Source organism: Apodemus sylvaticus, chromosome 22 (genome assembly GCF_947179515.1).
Source record: "Apodemus sylvaticus chromosome 22, mApoSyl1.1, whole genome shotgun sequence".
NCBI lineage: Eukaryota > Metazoa > Chordata > Mammalia > Rodentia > Muridae > Apodemus > Apodemus sylvaticus.
In genome coordinates this window covers 19,942,251-19,963,027 of record NC_067493.1, presented here as the reverse complement: position 1 = coordinate 19,963,027, position 20,777 = coordinate 19,942,251, and the positions used below count along the sequence as shown (strand labels likewise).

Here is a 20,777-nt window from a genome sequence, read left to right as displayed (position 1 = left end):
AAGGGTCAAGTCAGCGAGCATCATCTGAAGCCAGAGGTTGTCTGCCCAGGCCAGCCCGTTCTACCCGTGCGCTAGATAGGACTGCCCTCTAGTGGCCAGTTCTGGATTTGCGCGGGAAAGCCTCAAGGCAGCCCATCTCTGCCCCTCCCCCAGCCTCTAGAACTCACTTTGATCTCGATCTGCTCTTCCATCTCCTTACTCTTCATAGCTGCGTACTCCTTCTCCAGCCTGTGAGGACGGCACATGGTCAAAGGCCTGCCTCCCTGGGGTTGAGGAGGGCTTCCCGTTTGAGTTCTCCATTTCCGGGCACTGACCTCTTCATCTTTTTAGGGTTGTACTTGACCTGGTAAGCCTTGAGGACCAGCTTGTCTGGACAGCTGTCAAACTGGTGGGGAATCACTCTCTGGAAGTACTGTAGAGACATAGGGAGTCATGGTCACTTGTGCCCTGACCACCAGAGTCTGTCCAAGCTCTTTCAGTGTCCTGCTGCTGCCTGAGGCTTCTCTTTGTCTCAGCACCCCGGCTGCTTTGGTTACTCAGCCGGCATTTGTAGTGCAAATGAATTGACAGTAGGAGAGAGGACTGCAAGGGAAGAAGGGAGGCCTGCCTTCCCAGCATGCTTTTGGGGGAAGCTTGAAAAAATCAGGCCCGGGTTGAGAGTGGGGATCAGGTTGGCCTGTAAAGGGATTTTCTGCCCAAGCCTAACCTGAGTTCCATCCCGAGAGCCCGGCGTGGAGGCCGAGAACTGAACTGTGAGCAAACACTGTGTGCCACCGTGAGCCTCCTCCTCCTCTCTCCCTCTCCCCACCCCAACAATAAATAAAATTAAGACAATCAGGCAAGAGGACCTCCTGAAGGCAGGGCTTGGATGAATGGGGTCTGAGCACGGGGGGGGGGGGGGGGGGGGGGGGGGGGGGAACCCTCCTTAGGAAGTGGGTAGATAGCCAGTGGACACAGGCCCTATTCCTTGGCCCAGCTGCCCCAGTCAGGCAGGCTTGGACAGTATGTGCCCGTGTTCACAGACACAACTGCGGCCTTTGTGCATTCTTTCCTGAGGCAGCAGCTGGAAGGTGCTGGGAGGGGTGGGGCTGTGTGATGGGGGCCATGGTGAGGGGAGCTGGCATCTGACCTGGCAGCCTGTGCCAGGGGAAGGAAGGCGCAGGCGGGGAGGGGCAGGGAGGAGCGCCCCAGGCTGAAAGCTGGCATGGAAGCTACTGAGAATCTCTCACATTTTCACTCCCAGGGGCTACTTTGCAGGCAGACTTTGGGGACCTGCAGCAAGTGGGCAGGAAAGAGTGACTGGTACCTCCCCAAATCAGTGGAGTGTTGGCCTCCCGTCCTCCCCAGCACTAGGCTGCCGGCTCTGGGTTGTGTCTCACAGAGCCTGGGGTTCCTCCGTAGGCCTCAAGGGACAGCAGAAAGGATCCCAGACGCTCAGGACTGACTTCTTCTGGGGAGCCAGTCCCCCCTTGTCACTTAGAATCTTTGGGGTTTTGTTTGTTTTTGTTGTTGTTGTTGTTTTGGTTTTTGTTTTTGTTTGCTTTTCTTCAAGACTGAAACTTAAACTCAGAGATCTGCCTACCTCTGCCTCTCAGATGCTGGAATTAAGGGATGCGCCACCGCTGTGGGGCCTATTATTTAGAATCTTGTCTAGCTCAGGTTAGCCCTGACCTTCTGATTCGCCTGCCTTCACCTCCTGAATGTCAGGATTAGAGCCATACATCATTCCGCCTGTTTATCTAGTGCTGTAGGATGGGACCCAGGGCCTCATGCAGGCTAGGCAAGCTCCTACCAGCTAGCCATGGGAAGGTTTCCTGTGCCTGTCACCTCTAGGAGACACAGTTTCATCTTCCCAGCCATCCTGACTCACCTGGGACATGCCCTCCATGTCCAGTTGCATCAGCTCTGTCTGGTTCACTTGCAGCAGGGCAAGGCCTACTCGGAACACAATCTCCAGTCCCTGCAAAAGCAACCATAGTCCCATGAGCCTCCTGTCCTCCCATTAATAAGCCCTCACCAATGAGTTTCCTGTCCCCCCAGCAGCAGGCTCAGACCCTCCCTGCACTGTAGCCCTTCTTTTGTCCTGTAAGTCATGATTCGTTTTGGGAGTGGGATGAGCAAGGGTGTCCTGTGGGGCACTCACCTCATACATAAAGATGTCAAAGACCCGGGTGGCAACAGGCAGGGGGAAGGTGGTAAGGAAAAGCGTGAGGAACCAGGAGGATGCATACATAGATGTGTGGAAGCTCTGCGAGCGGAAGTGGGTGTTCAAGTCCGGAAGCTGCTCCTGTGGGGGAGGGAAGCATTGGGCCTCAGTGCCCCTCACCTCCAAGGAGTCTTTGCTGACCTACCCTGGGCAGTCTAGGTCCCTCCTAGGTCCTCTTTTAGCTACTGTGTTTGAGGGGAAGCTGGGGCCTACTGGACCTTTGAGTGCCATGGGGCTCTGAGCAGGGCCTGGGAGAATACATGTCAAACTGTGACTGGCCTCCGCTTCAGGCTGTTAGCAGCAGACCGCTGGGGAAGGGGAGGCTGGGGAAGGTGTCAGAACTCTGGGCTTCCTCCTTTAGCCAGCATCTCTGTGCTTCCAGCTACACATCTGCTTGGCTGTGTAACTCAGCCTGTCAAAGTCTTCAGTCTTCAGAAAGGCTTGGGCTTGTAATTGCTTCTTAATTTTGAAGGGGGCAGATGCTAGGGATAAAATTATTTTCTATCTGTGGGTACGTATAGGAGGTTTGTGTGTGTTCACATGTATACATATGTAGGGGTTGTGTGGAGGTCAGAGGTGGATGCTGCTGTCTTCTTCCATCTCAACCTCTCTTTATGAGGCAGCCTATGTATCATACTATGTGCCAGTGATGTCCTGGAACTTACTATGTAGATCAGGCTGGCTTATGACCTCACCGTGATCTGGCTGCCTCTGCCTCCCAAAGGCTGGGATTACTATCTATTACTATGTATTATATGCAGTGTGTATTACTATGTCCAGCTGTTTTTACCTGTTGTTAAGGCAATGCCTCTCACTGAACTTGAAGTTCATTGATTTGGCAAGGCAAGCTGGCCGGCCAGGAAACTCCAGGAATTTCCTGGTCCCTGCCTTCCCAGTGTGAGGACCACAGGGACATGAGCCTCTGAGGCCTGCACATAGACACCGAGGATCTGAACTCAGGTCCCCATGCTTGTGCAGCAAGCACCTTCCTGACTGAGCTCCTCACACCATAGTTGATTTTTTTGGAAGAGGGTCTCATATATCATAGGGTAGCATTCAACTTGTTATGTAGCTGAGCTGACCTTGAACTCCTGGTCCTCCTCCTGCCTCTACTTCTAAAGTGTCAACTACCACAGGAAGGAATTGAAACCAGGCCTTTGTTCATGCTTGGCAGGCCATCAAATAACTGAGCTATTCCTGCCCTCTTCTTCTTCTTTTAAATAAGGTCTTACACTGTAGCCTGTCGGAATTAAAGGTACTCATCACTATATCCAGCTGTGAAATTTCTTTTCTTTTTGAGGGTAGGGAAGGATATTGGGGGTCAAACCCAGGACCTCAAAAATACTAGGCAGGCATGCTACCCCATCCCCTGCTTTCATGTTTGTAGGTGCCCGAGCCTCCTGTTTGTTCAGCTTCTGGCCCCATGGGACTCTACCTGCCTGTCCTCAGAGCCTGGAAGAGGAGCCGGCACTGTCAGCTCACTGCTGGTACACTTCTCTTGCCATGGGCTTCTAAAGCTGGCCAGAGAGTCTAAGAGTACAAGAATGGTGGTGGTGGTGGTGGTGGTGGTGGTGGTGTGTGTGTGTGTGTGTGTGTAGGTACTGTCTGCCAGCCAGGAGTGAGCCCTGGGAGGATTGCTATTTATAAATGGAGATGCCTGTAGCTCCCCTGTAATAAGCAGAGGCAGGCAGACAGCACTTGCCCCTCCTTCCACCACACCTTAGCATGTGGAGCCAGCCTCCTCCTCCTCCCTGTTCTGCCTTAGTGGTTCTGGGAGCCCAGCAGCCCCTGTCCCGGCTCACCTTGTCCCTCCCAGCATGCTCCACAGTTGTGTGATTTCATCTCACAGGAAAGGATGGGGGTTCCTTTCCTCCCTCTCTCCCCCTCCACCTCTCCCTCCCTCACTCCTTTCATCCTTCTCTTTCCTCGGTTCTTTCTCCTTCCATTTCTCCTCACTTCCCCCTTCTTCTCCACAGAACCTCACATTGAACCCAGGACTCTTATGTGCCAAGCAAGTCTTCTACTTCTGACTATACTGCACCCTCCCTGCCCCCAGCTCCTAGATATAGAGATAGGCCTTACTACGTAGCCCTAGGCTGGCCTTGATTATCCTCCTGTCTCATAAACTGAAGCACTGTGATCATGAGTGTGTACTGCCTTGCCAGGCTCCAAGCATGTTATACCACCACTACTTTCCAGAGACAGTTTCATATAACGCAGGCTGGCTGGAACTTCCTACATGGCTGAGACTGACCTTGAATTTCTGATCCTTCTTCATCTACCCCCTAAGCTGTAGGATGACAGATGTATACTCCCATGCCAGTTTATGGTTCTGGGCATAGTTCTAGGGATGGTATCCAGGGCTTTGTGCATGATGGGCAAGGATCCTACCAAATGAGCCACATCCTCAGCTCCCAAGGGTCATTTCTCAGGCCTAGAATTTCCAGTTCAGGGGTTTTCTGGAAATAACCCCAGGGTGCTCATCCCTAGCCTGCTTACCTGTAGCATGTATTCAAACTGGTAGATACAGAGTCCCAGCTCGGCCATGCTGGGCTTGAAGAGCTCCCGTAGCCGGTACTCCTGCATCAGCCGCACGAACACACAGAAGGCTTCTTCCTCGGGCATCTGGAGGGACCAGCAATGCGTTTGTGTGTGTGTGTGTGTGTGTGTGTGTGTGTGTGTGTGTGTGTGTGTGTGACAGAAGGCACAGAAAGGCCATGCTTGGACTCTGGACAATGTGATAGTACCCGGGGGCATGTTTTTGCCCCATTTATATTTACTGTAACTATACCTGGCTACGGGGACCCATCCAACAAACCATAAATATTATCCGTACTATTTATTGATGGAAGACCTGTGGCTGAATTTATTTGCTGAGGGCCACTAACAGGAAACAATGGAGCTGTACTTAAACCCTGCTAGTACCCCAGTCTCATCTATCTGGTTAAGACATCCCTGTTGACACCCAGCTATCTCCTTTCTCCCAGTTCTAAACCTTCTGGTTTCTCTGGAGGAATACCCCTGTAAACCCCTCTAAACACCTAAATTGTTGACCTGTGGTTCTTCCCTGTCCCACTGCTCCCTAAGTCCTGTTGTCCTGTTCCTGTCCTGCATGATACAGTATCTGGAGCTAGGCAGCATAAATGCCAGCCTAGCTCTTCCATATCCACCCACTGAGAGCTTGGGCTGGCTTCTGTCACAGGGCTGCTGAGGAAGGCTCTGGCCCTAGGAGGTCACTAGGTTCAGGGGATGCTCTTATGTTCATCTCTTGGGGATGGAGCCCAGGACTTACCTGCATGAGGAGTAAGCCCACAATGAAGGCACTGCCCTGGCAGTAGCCCACCTCCCGATCAACCAGGGAGTATGCCTAGAAGGGAAGGAGGCTGGGTAAACACAGGATTCCCACCATCCCCCATGGAGCCATCTCAAGTGGAGATTGCTGCTAAGGTGGCTGGAGCCAATTCTGGGGCCTTACCTTCATGACATTGAAGAGGACTTCCTGGCCCAGGCTGTCCTGGCCTTTGAAGAATTCATGCTCGGGGTAGGTGCGGGCAATGTCCCTTCGGATCAGCTTCTCACACGGTGAGGACATCTTGAGGAGCTCAGAGTACTGGTTCTTGACAGGCATGTCTGTGGCACTGCACAGGAGCTGCCAAACGATGGCCCGAAAGTGGTGTGGGATGCCCTTTCGGATCAGCTCCTGCCATGGGGAGGGGTGAGGTGGGGGAAGGGAGGCTAGGGCTAGAGTCTGCCCCACACACAGCAGCCGTCCAACGGCCAACCCAGTTCAGCACTTCAGTTATGGCTTACACATGCTTTTAGGATAGTACAGAGGACATCTGAGTCACTCTTCTTTAGCTAGTCATGGTGCTTATTGGGGGCTCCCCCATCCTTCAGAGACTCCTCTACCATTTAGCTATAATCCCAATTCTCATGCTCTGTGTTAATGTTCATATTCATGTATATACATACATACACACATATAAGCACAGATATATGTGTATATATGGAGGTCAGAGGTCAGCCTTGGTTGTCATTCCAACCTTGGATTTTGGTTCCACCTTGTATTTTGTTGTTGTTTGTTTTGTTTTGTTGTTATATTTTAAATTACATTTAAATTATTTAGTGTGTGTGTGTGTGTGTGTGTGTGTGTAGGCAGTATGTACCAGAGGACAACTTGCATGTATATTTGAAGGAGTTGAATCTCTCCTATTTTAAGGGACCTGAGGACAAAACTTAGGTTATTAGTCTTTACAGCAAGTGTCTTTATTTGCTGAGCTATCTTGGTGGCCTATCCACATGTATTTTGAGACACTAGGCTGTGGCTTGCCCACAGGGCTAAGCTGACTGGCTAGGAGCTCCAGGGATCTGCCTGACTCTGCCTCCATAGTGCTGGGATTACAAGCATGTGCCAGCACGCTCAGCTTTCTGTAGGTGCTGGGGATGGACCTTAGGTCTTCTAGTTTATGCAGTGGGCACTTTTCAGAGAGGTATTTTCCCAGCCCCCTCATTCTTTTTAAGCAAGCTTTTTGACATAAAGTTTCACTATGCAGTTCAAACTGGCTCTCATTTTGCAAGCTTCTTGCCTCAGTGTCCTGAGTAACATGGGTCATAGGTATATGCACCATTACATCAGAGTACAATGCAAGCAGGCACCAAGACCACTCTCATCCTAAGCCCCCCACCCCCAACCCCGTTCCAATGTTCTATCTGTACATCTCCACTTTGGCCCTTCTCTTAAAGAGGGCTACAGCGGGCTACAGCGGGCTACCTGGCCCTGGCCGGTGGATGAATGGCCAGGCTGGCCAGACCCATCCCACATCTGCCTCAGGCCACCTTGAGTAGTTTTTCCTTCCTGCGCCGCCACTCCTCCCACTCGTTGGCAATCCGGCCCCAGAGAATCCATGTGTCCTCCTCCAGGTGGCTCAGGTTGGAGGAGGCTGAGGAGCTGGACACTAGTGAGGAGCCGCTGTTCCTCCGGGAGCCGTTCATGGAGCGCATGGACTTGGAGTCGGCTTCCAGGAGCCTAGGTGAGAAGAGGAGGAGAGGGGAAGCGAGAAAATCCCAGTGGCTCCTGTCACAGGGGCCCCGAAGCACTCGGCCAGACTAGATCCACCTTGTCTGCTTTTCTCTCCTTAAAGACTTTCATCTCTACACATGTATGCCATGCGCGTGTAGGTGCATGTGGAAGCCAAAAGAGGGCCCTGGATCTCCTGGTTCTGGAGTGGTTGTGAGCCACCCAGTGTGGGTGCTGGGAACTGAACTTGGGTCTGCTGAGAGAGCGGCAAGTGCTCCTGACTGCTGAGTCATATCTTTAGCTCCCACACTGCCTTTCTTGCTAAGCGATCTTGGCCAGTGACCTAACCTCCCTGAGCCCTGGCCTTTAGAAAGCCATTTGTGTGTTCCTCTTCTGTACCACGTGTGCACTTCTACCGGCTCATTCTCACACCAACTCTGTGCAACACATTTAGGGATGGTCTGTATAGAGGGACTCAGAATGCAAGTTCTGGCTGAGGGCACTTTAGAGTGCCGAGGACACTTGGGGCTGTATTAACCATGTCCTTTACCTTCCATTTTTCCTTCTCTTTCTTTGAATGCCTATGTAAGTGTTTGCACATGCATGTGGAGGCTAGTGGTCAACCTTTGCTACTGTTAAGGAGTCCATTTTATTTTTGAGACAGGTCCTCTCATGACCTTGCACCTCTCCAATTAAGGATGGTTAGTCAGTGAGCCTTGGGGATCTGCCTTCCCTACTTTACCATTGCTGGAATTACTTGACTAGTGTTTTTGTTTGTTTGTTTGTTTTTGTTTTTTGTTTGTTTTTGTTTGTTTGTTTGATTTTTTGTTTTTGTTTTAGACAGCATTTCACTATGTAGCCCAGGCTGGCCTGGAACTCCCTATGTAAACTAAGCTGTCATCAAACTCACAGAAATCTATCTGCCTCTGCCTTCTGAGTGCTGGGATTAAATGCTGGATATGATTGCTTTTTAATGTGGATTCTGGGGATCACATTCAAGCACTTTAAAGATTAAGCTATCTCCCTTCCTTCCTCCTTCTTTTTAGTTAATAATTTATTCCTCCTCTTCCTCCTCCTCCTCCTCCTCCTCCTTCTTCTTCTCTCTCCCTCTCCTCCTCGTCCTCCTTCTCCTCCTTCTTCTGTATAGCCCTGGCTGCCATGGAATTCACTCTGTAGACCAGGCTAGCTTCAAACTCGGAGATCTACCTGCCTCTACTTCCTGAGAGCTGAGATTAAAGACATGTACCACCAGTGCCTGGCATTCTTATTTCTAAATATTTTATTTTGTTTGTATTCTAGGTGTTTTGTCTGTATTAATGTCTGAGTACCAGTATGTGCTTGGTGCCCCAAAGTCAGAAGAGGGCATCAAATGCCCTGGAACTAGAGTTACAGATGGCCATGGAGCCACCATGTGAGTATTGGGAATTGAACCCAGTTCTTCTGGAAGAGCAATTAGCTAGGGCTTTTAACCACTAAGACATCTCTCCAGCATCATTCCCTTTATTATTTCTAATGGGGATTGAATTTAGGGACCTGTATATTCTTGGTGAGTGTTTGACCACTGAGGACCCCAGCCCTTTTTGTTTGTTTGTTTGTTTTGTTTTGTTTTGTTGGTTTTCCTGAGACAGGGTTTCTCTGTGTAGCCCTGGCTGTTCTGGAACTCACTCTGTAGACCAGGCTGGCCTCGAACTCAGAAATCCGCCTGCCTCTGCCTCCCAGAGTGCTGGGATTACAGGCATGTACCACCACTGCCCAGCCAAAAAATGTGTAGCCCAGGCTGGCCTTGAACTCGTGATCTTCCTGCCTCTGCCTTCTTCAGCAAATCTTACTGGCATGTGCCACCGCAACCAGCTGGCCTCACTCTCTTGATCCTCCTGCTGTAAGCTTCCACATGTTGTTATGCTTTTAGGATACGTTTGATAGCTTTATATACTCTGGAGAGATGGAGGGACTGGGATGGTTCTTCCTAGTGCTAGGCAATTATTAAAGATAGGAATGGCCTGTATGTCTGTAAGTGAACTTTCCCATATGCAAATCAACCAATGCAGAGCCTGCACCCTAATCACTTCCTCCATCAAGCTGTGACTCCTGCTCACCATCCATCCGCTCATACCCCTCAGGGCTGAGTACCCAGCATCTGGGGCTACACTGAAATGCTTCAAGTCAGTGACTTGCATGCTTGCCTGCCCTGTTTCACCCCCTCTGCCCATGGAAACCAATATAAAGGTTCTTGCCAGCATTTTCCCTCAGGAAATGCTCTTGTCTGCCCGACTGGCAGGCCTGCCTCCTCTCCTTGTGGGAACTGTAAGTAATGTAGTGCTTTTTCCTTAGTGGCAGTGTCTCCTGATCGGCTGGGTCCATTCATTCCTGAGTGATGGTATGAGCCCAAGACTGCTGCTCAGTAGTAGAGCCAAATACCTCATTGAGGGGCTGCGGACAGGACTCTGTGGTATAGCATTCTCCTAGAAGCCCACAGTGAGGGGCTGGGAGTGTGTGGTTCAGCAGTAGAGGTTCTGTCTAGAATTCCCCAGTAAGGAGATTCTACAGGTAGAAAACTCAAAGACCTCCCCCCCCCCACTCTCTTCCAAAAACACCCCAAACCTCCAAGACCTGTACAACAGGGGCAGGTGGGAGCTTTAACATTTTCCTTTAAAAGATAGCTTTGTAAAGGAAAGCTAGATTCATTTGATCTTTTGAAATGTGGAATTCCTCTTCTGAATGAAGAAACCAATTTACCCAGCCCACATTGGGAGGATGAGAGAAAAACCATTCTTTAAGCATCTTGTGCATCCCAGGTCTAGCTCTGAGTGTGAGGGTCCCAGGAAGTCAGGAGTCGGCCCTCCTCCCCACTCACCGGTTCTGCTCCTCCAGCTTGGCCAGGAGTTCTAGTTCATCTGGGCTGAGGTTCTCAGAGTCAGAGGTTGGAGAGCAGGTGGGTGCTGACAGGGCCTCCTGAGATGAGGAGTCGGGGCTCAGAGTGGGGCTTGCCATGGTGGGCAGGCTCATCAGCCTGGGGGATTCCAGGTTACAGCTCTGTCTAGGGGTGGGAGATACATATTGTTAGCACTAGGTAGATGTCCACCTTGGATTGTCAGCTCTGACTGAGCAAAGTCTGTCTACTCACTCTGAGAATACTATATCACCCCAGACTTTCCAGTCCTGGTCCACTCCTACTTGTACGATAGATTCTATGTGCTACAACCAACAGCCAAGGCTCAAATCCAGCAGCAAGGCCTGGGCCAGAGGTTTCTTGTCACTGGAGGTCCTAAGGATCTAATGTATAGCTTCAGTGGGGCACAAAACCCCTTGTTCTGACCACCGTTTTAAGACAGTGTTCTGTTCTCTGCTGTGCCTTGCCCTAGGAGCCTCATAGTGGCATTTGACTTGCCCTGTCTCAAGAACAGTATGTTGCTGGCACAGACTAATCAGTTATTCTCTACTGTTGTCTGGTGCTGTCAAAGGCTGGAGCAGTAATGTCCCCTTGGGCTGGGAAGCCAAGGCCACATCAAAGTGCCAGGAACTGGTACCCTAGGGAATGTAAGGGGGGGCACTGATGGTTTAGAGGGGGGCATCCTTGTCTCAATATTCACACGCCAAGCCTTCTTTCTTACTTTTCCTGGGATCATCTGCCTAGCCTTCTAGGGACTTCTGAGGACACTGGCCTCTTGATTTTTGCCTGTTTGGTGACAAAAACAAAGGCTAAAGGTTGGGAGATAGTTCAGTCTGTTAAGTATTTGCCATATAAGCATGAGCACCCAAGTTCAATCTCTAAAACCCATGACGAGATACTGGTGTAGGGGCTGGAGAGATGGCTCAGAGGGTAAGAGCACTGACTGGTCTCTCAAAGGCAAATCCTAGCAACTGTATGGTGGCCCACAGCCGTCTGTAATGAGATCTAATGCCCTCTTCTGGGGTGTCTGAAGACAGCTACAGTGTACTTACATATAAATAAACAAATCTCTTAAAAAAAAAGATACTGGTGTAGTTGTGTGTGCATGCTGCAGGAGGGCTAAAGACAGAAGGGTTCTGGGTGCACGGACCAACCAGCCTAGCTAAACTGGTAAATTTCAGACCATTGAGAGACCCTATCTTAAACAGACAACAACAATAATACCCCTAAACAACAACAATAACATCAAAACAAAACAAAAACAAACAAAAACCAAGGTGATAACCTCAGCTATGGCTCAGTGGTTAAGAGTACTTAGTGTTCCTTTCCAAGTGTAGTTCCCAGCATCCACAGCCTATAACTCCAACTCCAGGATATTAGACTCTTCCTTCTGGCCTTTAAGGGAAGGCAAACACATGTCATACATTCATACAGACACATATTAAAAACAGATATAAAGCAAAGTGAACAGCAATTGAAGAACAGCAGCTGTGGCTATCCCCCAGTCTCCATAAGAACACTTATTCACATATGTGCAACACGGGGCACACATACAGAAATAAAGCAAATCAAAGGTGTGTGCTGATATAGAGTGATGTGTTTAAAGCCTGGCTCTCTGTCAATGAGTTGTGTGAATTTTAGGGTAGTCACTGAACTTCTCCGGTCTCTAGAGACAAGGGTCCTTCAAAGGGAAGGTTGTAACCCAAGCATATTACATATAGCACACGACATGTTTGTCCATCAGTGTAGGTCATTGTTATCTACCCTAGGCCCAGAGCTGTAGGTCTTGCTGAGAACTGGGGTTCCTAGGGTCTGCCATGGCATGAAGGGAATTGGGGGCAGAGCTGGCATTCCCTGGTAGCATTTCTAGGATCATAAAATGCTTTGGAATGGGCTGAGAAAATTGCTTACTGGATAAGACATGAGCTTGGATTTCTACACTCTATCTAAAGCTGGACACAGTAACTCACACACTTTTGTAATCTCAGCCCTCCTTCAGTGAGATGGGAGGAAGACACAGGAGAATCCCTAGAAACTTAGGGGCCAACTAGCTTGGTGTACAGAGTGGCTACCAACAGGAAACTCTGACACCCGAGGTTATCCTTAAGACCTCCATATGCACAGCATGGTACACTTGTACTCACACACATGAACATGCGCATTCCCACAGAAATACACATTAAAAATAGAAAAAGGAAAAGACTCTGGAGGGGAAGGTGGAGACTGGGGAGCATTTTTTTTTTTTTTTTTTTTTTTGTCTAGCTATATTTCCTCCTGGTGAACCTAGGTCATATGCAGGGTTTGAGAACCTAGAGCCTCAGAGGCAGAAAGAAATCTCCACTCCTGCTTTCTGGTCACATAGCATGGTACCTTCACACCTCTTTCTGTGCTCTATGCCAGAAGTCTGTCCTGTGTGCCTGAACCCAACTTGACCCAGTTCTGACTCATGGCCACAGAAAGGGCCTCAAATGGTCCCTTCAAAGGGAACATCTGATTCCTTAGGTAGTGGGGAACAGACACAATATGAGAGAACACAGTGAACCTGTCTGCAGTAAGCACCTTTCTATAGTGTCCAATCAATTCCAGGTGATTGGAATCCAAGTAAGCTGGATTCCACCTTAGTCCTGGGCTTAGTTCTGGGCCCCTCTCTACTGATGCCTTATTGCAGGTGGATCTTGGGGCTTCACAGCTCTCATTTCAGCTTTTGAGAATCTTAGAATCACCGTTCCTTAGGAACCTGGCTCCCTTCAGGACCAGGGTAGCTCTCCCCCAACTCTATTTGGGAGCAAAAAACCTTGGACTTGTGTGTACTTGCATGTGGAGTCCTGAAGTCGAATTATCCTTGTCAGGAATCATCCTTGACCACTCTTCCACCTTATTCATTGACGTGGAGTCTGTCAAGCAAACCCCAGAGCTTGTGAGCTGGAAGTACAGGCAGACTGCCACCACCTGGCATTTATGTGGGTTCTGGGGATTGGAACACCAGTCCTAAAACTTTCATAGCAGGCACTTTAATCCCTCCCCAGCCCAGGGTTATAGATTTCCGTGAGTGCCAGGCTGGCTGAGGATGGCCAGTTCCAAAGGTTTTCCAGCAGTTATACACTGCTGAACTAGGAGCTAATCATTTTTGGGGGGGGAGACAGAAAGGGAGAGACCAGAGAGAGAGAGAGAGAGAGAGAGAGAGAGAGAGAGAGAGAGAGAGAGAGACAGAGACAGAGACAGAGACAGAAACAGAGAGACAGAGGCAGAGACAAAGGGGCTGCCTCAGGACCTCCTGCAGTGCCCTGTGGTGAGGGGCTGTGGTCATAAAGTGCTAAGGAAGGATGATCTTTCTAGGCAGAGCTAGTCTCCAGAACTGCAAGAACATGGAAAGAAAGGTAGTAGAGGCAGGATGAGGGCTCCAGAACTATTGCTACATTTGGGGAGCATTGAGAACTCAGGGCAAAGGCACCTATGGATAATGAGATAGCCTGGGACTACCTAGTACCTGAGAAGCAGAGAGGACCTAGCCTCAGGATGGGCTCCACCCACCTTTCCTTATTCATACACTTTCACACACATACACACTCTGGTATACACACATTCACACACATTCATGCACATCGAGTCACACCTACATCTACTTGGGCATACACTCATACATACTGAAACACAATACAACACATACACACATACTCAGATTTATACTCTTGGGGTACATATGTACTCCTTCATATTCAGACATACCACATGCACACAGGATACTAGTCACCCACACATATTCTCTTGAAGTTCATCAATATTCACACTCTAACTCATCAACTCTGTGGGCCTGTGGCATGGCTGGTGGACTTCTCTTGATTAGTTTATAACAGAGGTAGGAAGACCCACTGCAGGACTAAGAGAAAGTGAGTAAGCATAGAGCCTATTGCTCTCTGCTTCCAGATTGTGAAGTAAATGTGTCCCCACAATTTCTGCTGCTGTGACACCCTGACATGATGGAATGACAAAAAATTGTAAGCTAAAATAAACCCTTTTCCCAGAAGGTGCTCTTGTCAGGATATTGTATCACAACAACAGAAAAGAATCCAAGAGAGTAGTCTAGGTTGGCCTCAAGCTTGTGATCCTTCTTCAGTCTCCTGAGAGTTGGGATTCACAATTATGAGACACCACATCTGTCTGTCTCATGGCTTCTGAAGCTGAGTCAGAACAGAGGGCGGAGCAAAGATGGTGCTGGTGTCCAGTGATTGTGAAGATAGAAAAGCCCCGATGTCACGTCTCTGAGTTTCTCTGCCTTTTCCCTCACTGGCATTTGGGCACTGATGGCCATGTTTCTTTTTCTTGAAGCCCTCTCCTTCAAGTTAATAAGGAAAGCCTTCTGCTTCTCTTCCTACATCTTTGGGCAGGGCATCTTAGTCACCTGTGTGTCATCTCTCCCTCTATAACCTTACAAGGGTGTCTTGTAGCCTGGGCTGGCCTCAGACTCAATAAGTAGACAAGGATACCTTTGAACTCCTGATCTCTCTGCCTCTGTCTCCTAAATGCCGTGATAACAGGCCTCTGTAATCTTGCCCAGTTTATACAGAGACAGAATCCAAGATTGTGTGCATACTACGCTGATAAATCCCCAGTGCATTCTTAGGGTTTATTTTAATTTTATTTTAAAAGATCTATTTTCTGTGTAGGAATGTTTACTGCTTGTATGTAAGTATACCACATGTGTACTTGATGCCCATGAAGGCCAAAAGAAGCCACTGGATCTTATAGAATTGGAGTTAAGGATGGTTGTAAGCTACTATGTGGGTGCTGGGAATAGAACCTGAGTCCTCTACAAGAGCATCCAAAAGAACATCTCTCCAGCCCTATTATCAGAGTCTAAACAAGCTAATGTAGGTGAAACTCTCATCTCTTGCTTTTTCTACCAGTGGTTAGCCAAGATTGGCAGCTGGCCCTCAACAGCTCCATCATCCCCAGGTCCTTCATAAGACTTGATGACCTCTCACCCTAAGGCAGGAGTCACTCTTGATCGTCCTGATATATGTGTATCATAGATCCGGATGAATTCTCAGAATGCAACAGTCAGAGAGTTTCTGGAAGTAACAAGTGAGAGTAGGATCCAGCAGTTTCCCACTAGAGGTCTACCCGAGACAGCTGAAGTATCCACCCATATAAGTGTACATGTTAGTGTTCATAGTAGTGCTGCTCACAGTGGCTACAAAGTACAAATGATGCAAGTGCCCTGTACTGGAAAAAAAAACCCCAGTACTGAGAAAGAAAACAAAAAACAAAACAAAACAAAGTTGGGAGAGGGATGGAACACCAAAGGACGTCAAAGCAACCCTGCAGTAATCAGAGCCTTCTCTTTGAGGGCTTGTGAACTAGGGTGAGATTTCAGAAAGGCCCCTTTGGCCTAATGTGTATATCCAACACATTCTTTCTTCCTCCTTCCATTTCTAGTCTTTGGGTTTTGTTTACAGGTACCATCACCACGCTCAGTTTGTATGGTACTGAGGACAGAACCCAGGGCCTGGAGCATTCTGGGTGAGTATTCGGCCAGTCAAGCTGCAGTCCTGGTCTAGCTGAGAATTCCCTTTTTTCAATGAAACTAATTAATTAATTAATTAGTGGCATGGATGTGTATGTGCCACGGCATACATGTGAAAGGGTAAGGGCCATTCAGGAGATCAGTTCTGTGCTCCATCATGTACATTCATTCCTAGGATTGAACTCAGGTTGTCTGTCACATTTGCTAGTAAGTGCTTTTACCTACTGAGCCATCCTCCAGCACTGAATGTTCTTTTTTTCATTTCTTAGATCCATTTTATGTGCGTGAGTGCTTGGCCTGCATGTATGCATGTATACCTGGTACTCTAGTTAGAAGAAGGTGTTGTATTCTCTGGAACTGGAATCAAGGATGATTGTAAGCCATTATGTGAGTGCTGGGAACTAAACTTGGAAAGAGAGATAAATGCTCTTAACCACTGAAACATATCTCTAGCCCCACCTTAAGCATACTTACTATGAAGTCTTTCTGTCAATCTTCTACCATCCTGAATTTTCCCCCTGAAAATACACCCAAACCTTAGCCCAATATACATGCTTCCCCCTCCCCCCTCTGTGTGTGTGTGTGTGTGTGTGTGTATGTGTGTGTGTGTACACATAGGGAGGGGGATGAAGTTATATGCACTAGGATTCATGCAGAGAGCCGAGGTTGATATCTGGCATCTTCTTCAATTGCTCACATTATAGATGGAGTCAGGAACTCTCACTTGTACTCAGAATTCACCTACATTGCTTGCCTACCTAGACAGAATTCAAGGTGGGCCATAACACCCATCAGACACTATGTGGGTACCAAGGATCTGACCTCCAGTCCTCACACATGGTGTGTCTTAACTACTACGCTGTTTCCCCAGCTCCCTACATAAATTTTATGCCAATGGCTTCTGTCCTTGCCTGCCTTGTTATGATTTGAGGACAAAGCAGCATCTTAATTTTATGCTCTAATCCGTTAATGTACTCTTAGCATTTGGCAGATGTTCAATAAACATTTGTTGAGTGAATCAAGACAAAAATTCCCATGTGGTTCAGAGAGGTAATCAGGGTCAGCAACAACAGTAACCTCATAAGGATATCATATGCCCTTGACATGAGATGATGAGGAAGGGTGCATTAATTCTGTGGGTTTTCTCCATTGAAGTCCTTGTCTTACTCTAACTATGAGAAGAATGCTAGAGAGGTCCTGATGAAGGGATACTGCATGAAATATCAGCTGACCTCTTGTCTGGGAAGGTCATCAGAAACGAGGGCATTACAAGGAAGTGCCATTGCCCATGGGAGCTGGAGGATATACAATAACTAAATATCACAGGGGCAAAAATGGACACTAGAGGTTGGTGGGAAGATGGATCAATGGGTACTGTTTGAGGACCTGAGTTTGAGTCCCATGAACCCTTGTAAACCTGGAGAAGTAGTGCATGTCTGTAATCCCAGCATTCCAGCGGCAAGACAGGAGGTAGAGAGATGAGAATCCATGCAGCTCTCAGGCTCAGCCAGCCTAACAACAAGAGACCATGTCTCAAACAATATGGACAGCAGTGTGGTCAGATGTTTCAGGCTGTCTTTTGACTTCCACATGCACAAAGTGATATATATGTACCTGCATGCCTAAACATATACACCCTACAGACATATACATACATTGATCCAATAAAAAATGTGCATTAAAAAATTAGGGTGTTGAACTGGAGAGTTTGCTCAGTAGTTAAGAACTCTTGCTGCTCTTCCAGAGGACTCGAGTTAGGTTCCTACTACCCATGTCAGTCAGCTCTCAACAGCCTACAAACTCTAGCTCTATGGGACCTGATGGCCTCTCCTGGCCTCTTTAGGTATCCATATGCACATGCTCATGCACACACATTTAAACAGACTCACATACACATGAATAAAAAATAAAAATCTTTAGGAACTGGAGAGATGGTTCAGTAGTTAATAACATATACTGCTCTTGCAGACACACACACACTCGCACACAAAAGAAATAAAAATATAATAAGGCCATCTTTGGTCACATAATGAATCCAAATTCAACCTGGGCTACAAGAGATCCTATCTCAAAAAACCCCACCCCAAATTATAAAAATAAATTACACACATAATATGTATGTGTGCCGATACACTTTTATTTGTGGTACTCATGAGCAAATCAAGGGCTTCATCCTAGACAAGCTCTCTACTACTGAGTTACACCCTCAACTTCACAGAACATTGTTCAAAGAAGACTGTGTACAAGGGTAGTAAGAAAAATAAAGAGCAGAATAAAGAATATTAGAAAATAAAGAAGCACCACACTGGTAGGGAGAGGGTCACTGGTTGGTACCCCAATTCTGTCATTAGAAGAGGATTTGAACTTGGTTTCCTCTCTCCACTCTTTGCCCTAAGGTCACCCATGATGCTTCTGCCTTCTTTACCTTTTTTAATTTAAAAACAATATATAGATAAACTATATGTATATTATATTTAACATATAACATATATTATTATATATGTATATGGGCCAGGGATATGGCTCAGTTGGCAGCATGCTTGCTTAGTATATATGAAGTTCTGGGTTCCATCCCCAACACCATATAAAACTAGGTGTGTGGGACAGAAGGATGGCTCAGAAGTTAAGAGTACTTGCTGCTTAACCATGAGGTCCTACATTCTGATCCCAGAACCCATATAATAGGCCAGAGTGGTGTTGCATACTCCAGTAATCCCAGTGTTGTAAGGGCCAGAAATAAGATTATTGCTGGATTTGTTAGATGTTAGTCTAGTCTAAAAGGATGAGCTCCAGGTTCAGGGAGAGACCCTGCCTCAAAGGAATTAAGTCAGAGAGTGGTAGAGGAAGACTGATTCCTCTCTCTGACCTCTGTGAACATGTACAGGTGTGTGCACTTGCATCAATGTCCCCCCCTTCCACAAAATCAGTCATTTCATTATGCCTGTCATTTCAATACTCAGGAATTAGAGGCAGGAAGACCAGGAGTTCAAGGACAGTTTCAGCTATATAGGGAGAGTGAATCTAACATAAGACCCTTTCCTATCTCAAAAACAACAAAAAGTAAAAAACAAAACAAAACAAAACAAAACAAAAAAACCCCAACCCAACCCAGGCTAACCCAAAAACAAAGTTGGGCATGTTGGCGCATACTTTTAATCTTAGCACTTAGAGGCAGAGGCAAAAGAATTTCTTTAGTGTGAGGCCCATGTTCTGCCTGGCAGCTGGGGTGTGGCCACTGCCCTAGGGTACTGGGCTTTAGTGCAGTGCTGAGACATGGCTCAGGGGGTGAGAAAATACAGTCCAAGATGGGGGACACTGAAGCTGGGGTTCCCTGACTCCTGGGCATCTAGTTGCCGCTGGGGTGCTACACAGAAGAGTTGGGAATGAAGGATTGGGGCCCATGGATCCGTGATGAGTTTGGGACTGGGTGCTCCCAAACTTGTGGATGTCCAGGTCCTCTGAGTTTCAAGTTGAGAGCAGTCAGGGGCCCATAGACTGAGGACTAGCCTGGGCCCTGGGGGAAATGGGAACTTTGGCTTAGCTCATCAGCACAAGTCCTTAACTTGGTGGTGATTGTCTGGAAGTGCAGAGAGGCCTTCTACAGGAGACTCAGGCTGCAGCTCCGTAGGAGTAGGCTTTCTCCATGCTCCCCACGGTGGTTCTCAGCACTGTTTATTGACTCATTGTGAAAAATGGATGCTACCAACTCCTCAGGGTTGACCAGAGATTAAATAACTTTTACAGGGAGGAATGTCTGAAAAGGGGAGCTTACTGGTTAAACCCTCAGGGCCTCTAGATACCTCATTAGCATGGAGAACTCTGTTCTGGGATGTGTGACCACTGGGGCAAGTATGGACATGTGTTCCAGGCCAGAAATCCGGCAGGGAGCATGGAGCTGCCTACTGTCTCAGGTGGGTGCCTGGGAGCCAGAGACTCTGAACCCGCTCAGCCTACCAAGTTTCCTGGCATGGTCCATTGTGCCACAAGCACTGTCTAGAATGACCAGGGCTACACAAAGAAAGTGTCTCAAAAACCAAAATGAAACAACCCAGCCAGAAATGGTATGCGTAAAACACCGAGTGCAGCTGGTAAATCTGAGTGAGCGCTTGGTGATTCACACTCAGTGTTTTCCAGCACAGTGGACCAGCCAGCCTATATGGGCAGCTTCTATGGAGTGCATGACATTACCAAGAGGAATAAAGATCCCTAACTTCCCTTTTGAAAATTTGAATTGAATTGAAGATTGAAAAAAGTCTCATTTCAGATCCCCTCCCTCCCATGATCACCATGAACATAGATTAAGTTCAGGATCTGAAGCTTGGAAAGGTGCTACCTGTCCCCAATTTTCCCAAACTGGTCAGCAGACCATCATGGCTGTGGATGTTCCCAAGTCCTGGGCAACAGTATGGCTGGGTTCCAGGTCCTTTTGTTTGGCAAAGGGTAGGCTATATAGTTCCTGGGGTAACAAGGACAACATTGGGGATTGCTTTCTTCACATTTTAATTTTTAGCTGTTTTAAATTTTCTTCTCTTCTTTCTCCTCCTCTTCCTCTTCCTCCTCTTCTTGAGATAGAGGTCATAAGTAGCCCTGGCAGGTTTCAAACCTGATAGGTAACCGAGGATGACCTTGAACACCTGATCCTCCTGCCTCTACTTTCTGAGTGCTGAGATGACAGATCTAGACCACCAAGCAGATTAGTTTTAAATGTCAGTTTGCTGTAACTTAGAATTACCAGGGAGGAGTGCCTTAATTGCAAAACTGTCTAAATCAAGTCAGTCTGTGGACATATCTGTTGGGGACTGTCTTGGCTGTTAGATGACAGATCCCACTGTGGGTGACACCATTCAGGGGTCCCTGCATTCACACACATACACCCACACAGAGACACAAATACACATAATTTAAAATGAAATTTCACTGGGCATGGTAGTACATGCCTTTAATCCAAACATTTTAAAACCCAAAATAAATAAAAAGAATAAATAAATAAAAAAGAAGAGGGTGTCAGATTCCCCAGAGTTGGTGGGTCGGGAAGGCTCCTGTGCAGAGCAGAAGGTACTGTAATTGCTGAGCTATCTTTCAAACTTCTGGCCAGTGTACTTTATCCCGGCAACAGAAATGGAGCTAGAACAGCCACTAA

General features: G+C 47.7%; 1 protein-coding gene across 5 annotated transcripts in view; it reads right to left on the bottom strand.

Annotated features, from left to right (window-relative positions):
- The window catches only part of Evi5l (ecotropic viral integration site 5 like), a 42,182-nt gene that overhangs the window by 15,586 nt on the left and 5,819 nt on the right, over positions 1 to 20,777 (bottom strand). For 4 of the 5 annotated variants that reach the window (XM_052168250.1, XM_052168252.1, XM_052168253.1 and 1 more), the window contains exons 2-10: positions 10,078 to 10,260; positions 7,043 to 7,232; positions 5,682 to 5,906; positions 5,499 to 5,573; positions 4,706 to 4,831; positions 2,144 to 2,287; positions 1,871 to 1,960; positions 315 to 412; positions 168 to 228 (exon numbers count right to left, since the gene is read on the bottom strand). In XM_052168250.1, coding sequence (XP_052024210.1) covers positions 168 to 228; positions 315 to 412; positions 1,871 to 1,960; positions 2,144 to 2,287; positions 4,706 to 4,831; positions 5,499 to 5,573; positions 5,682 to 5,906; positions 7,043 to 7,232; positions 10,078 to 10,229 — 1,161 coding nt within the window. In that variant the 5' untranslated portion in view covers positions 10,230 to 10,260. Of the gene's footprint in view, positions 1 to 167; positions 229 to 314; positions 413 to 1,870; positions 1,961 to 2,143; positions 2,288 to 4,705; positions 4,832 to 5,498; positions 5,574 to 5,681; positions 5,907 to 7,042; positions 7,233 to 10,077; positions 10,261 to 11,398; positions 11,509 to 20,777 lie in introns of all 5 variants that reach the window. The other variant, XM_052168251.1, reaches the window with a different exon arrangement.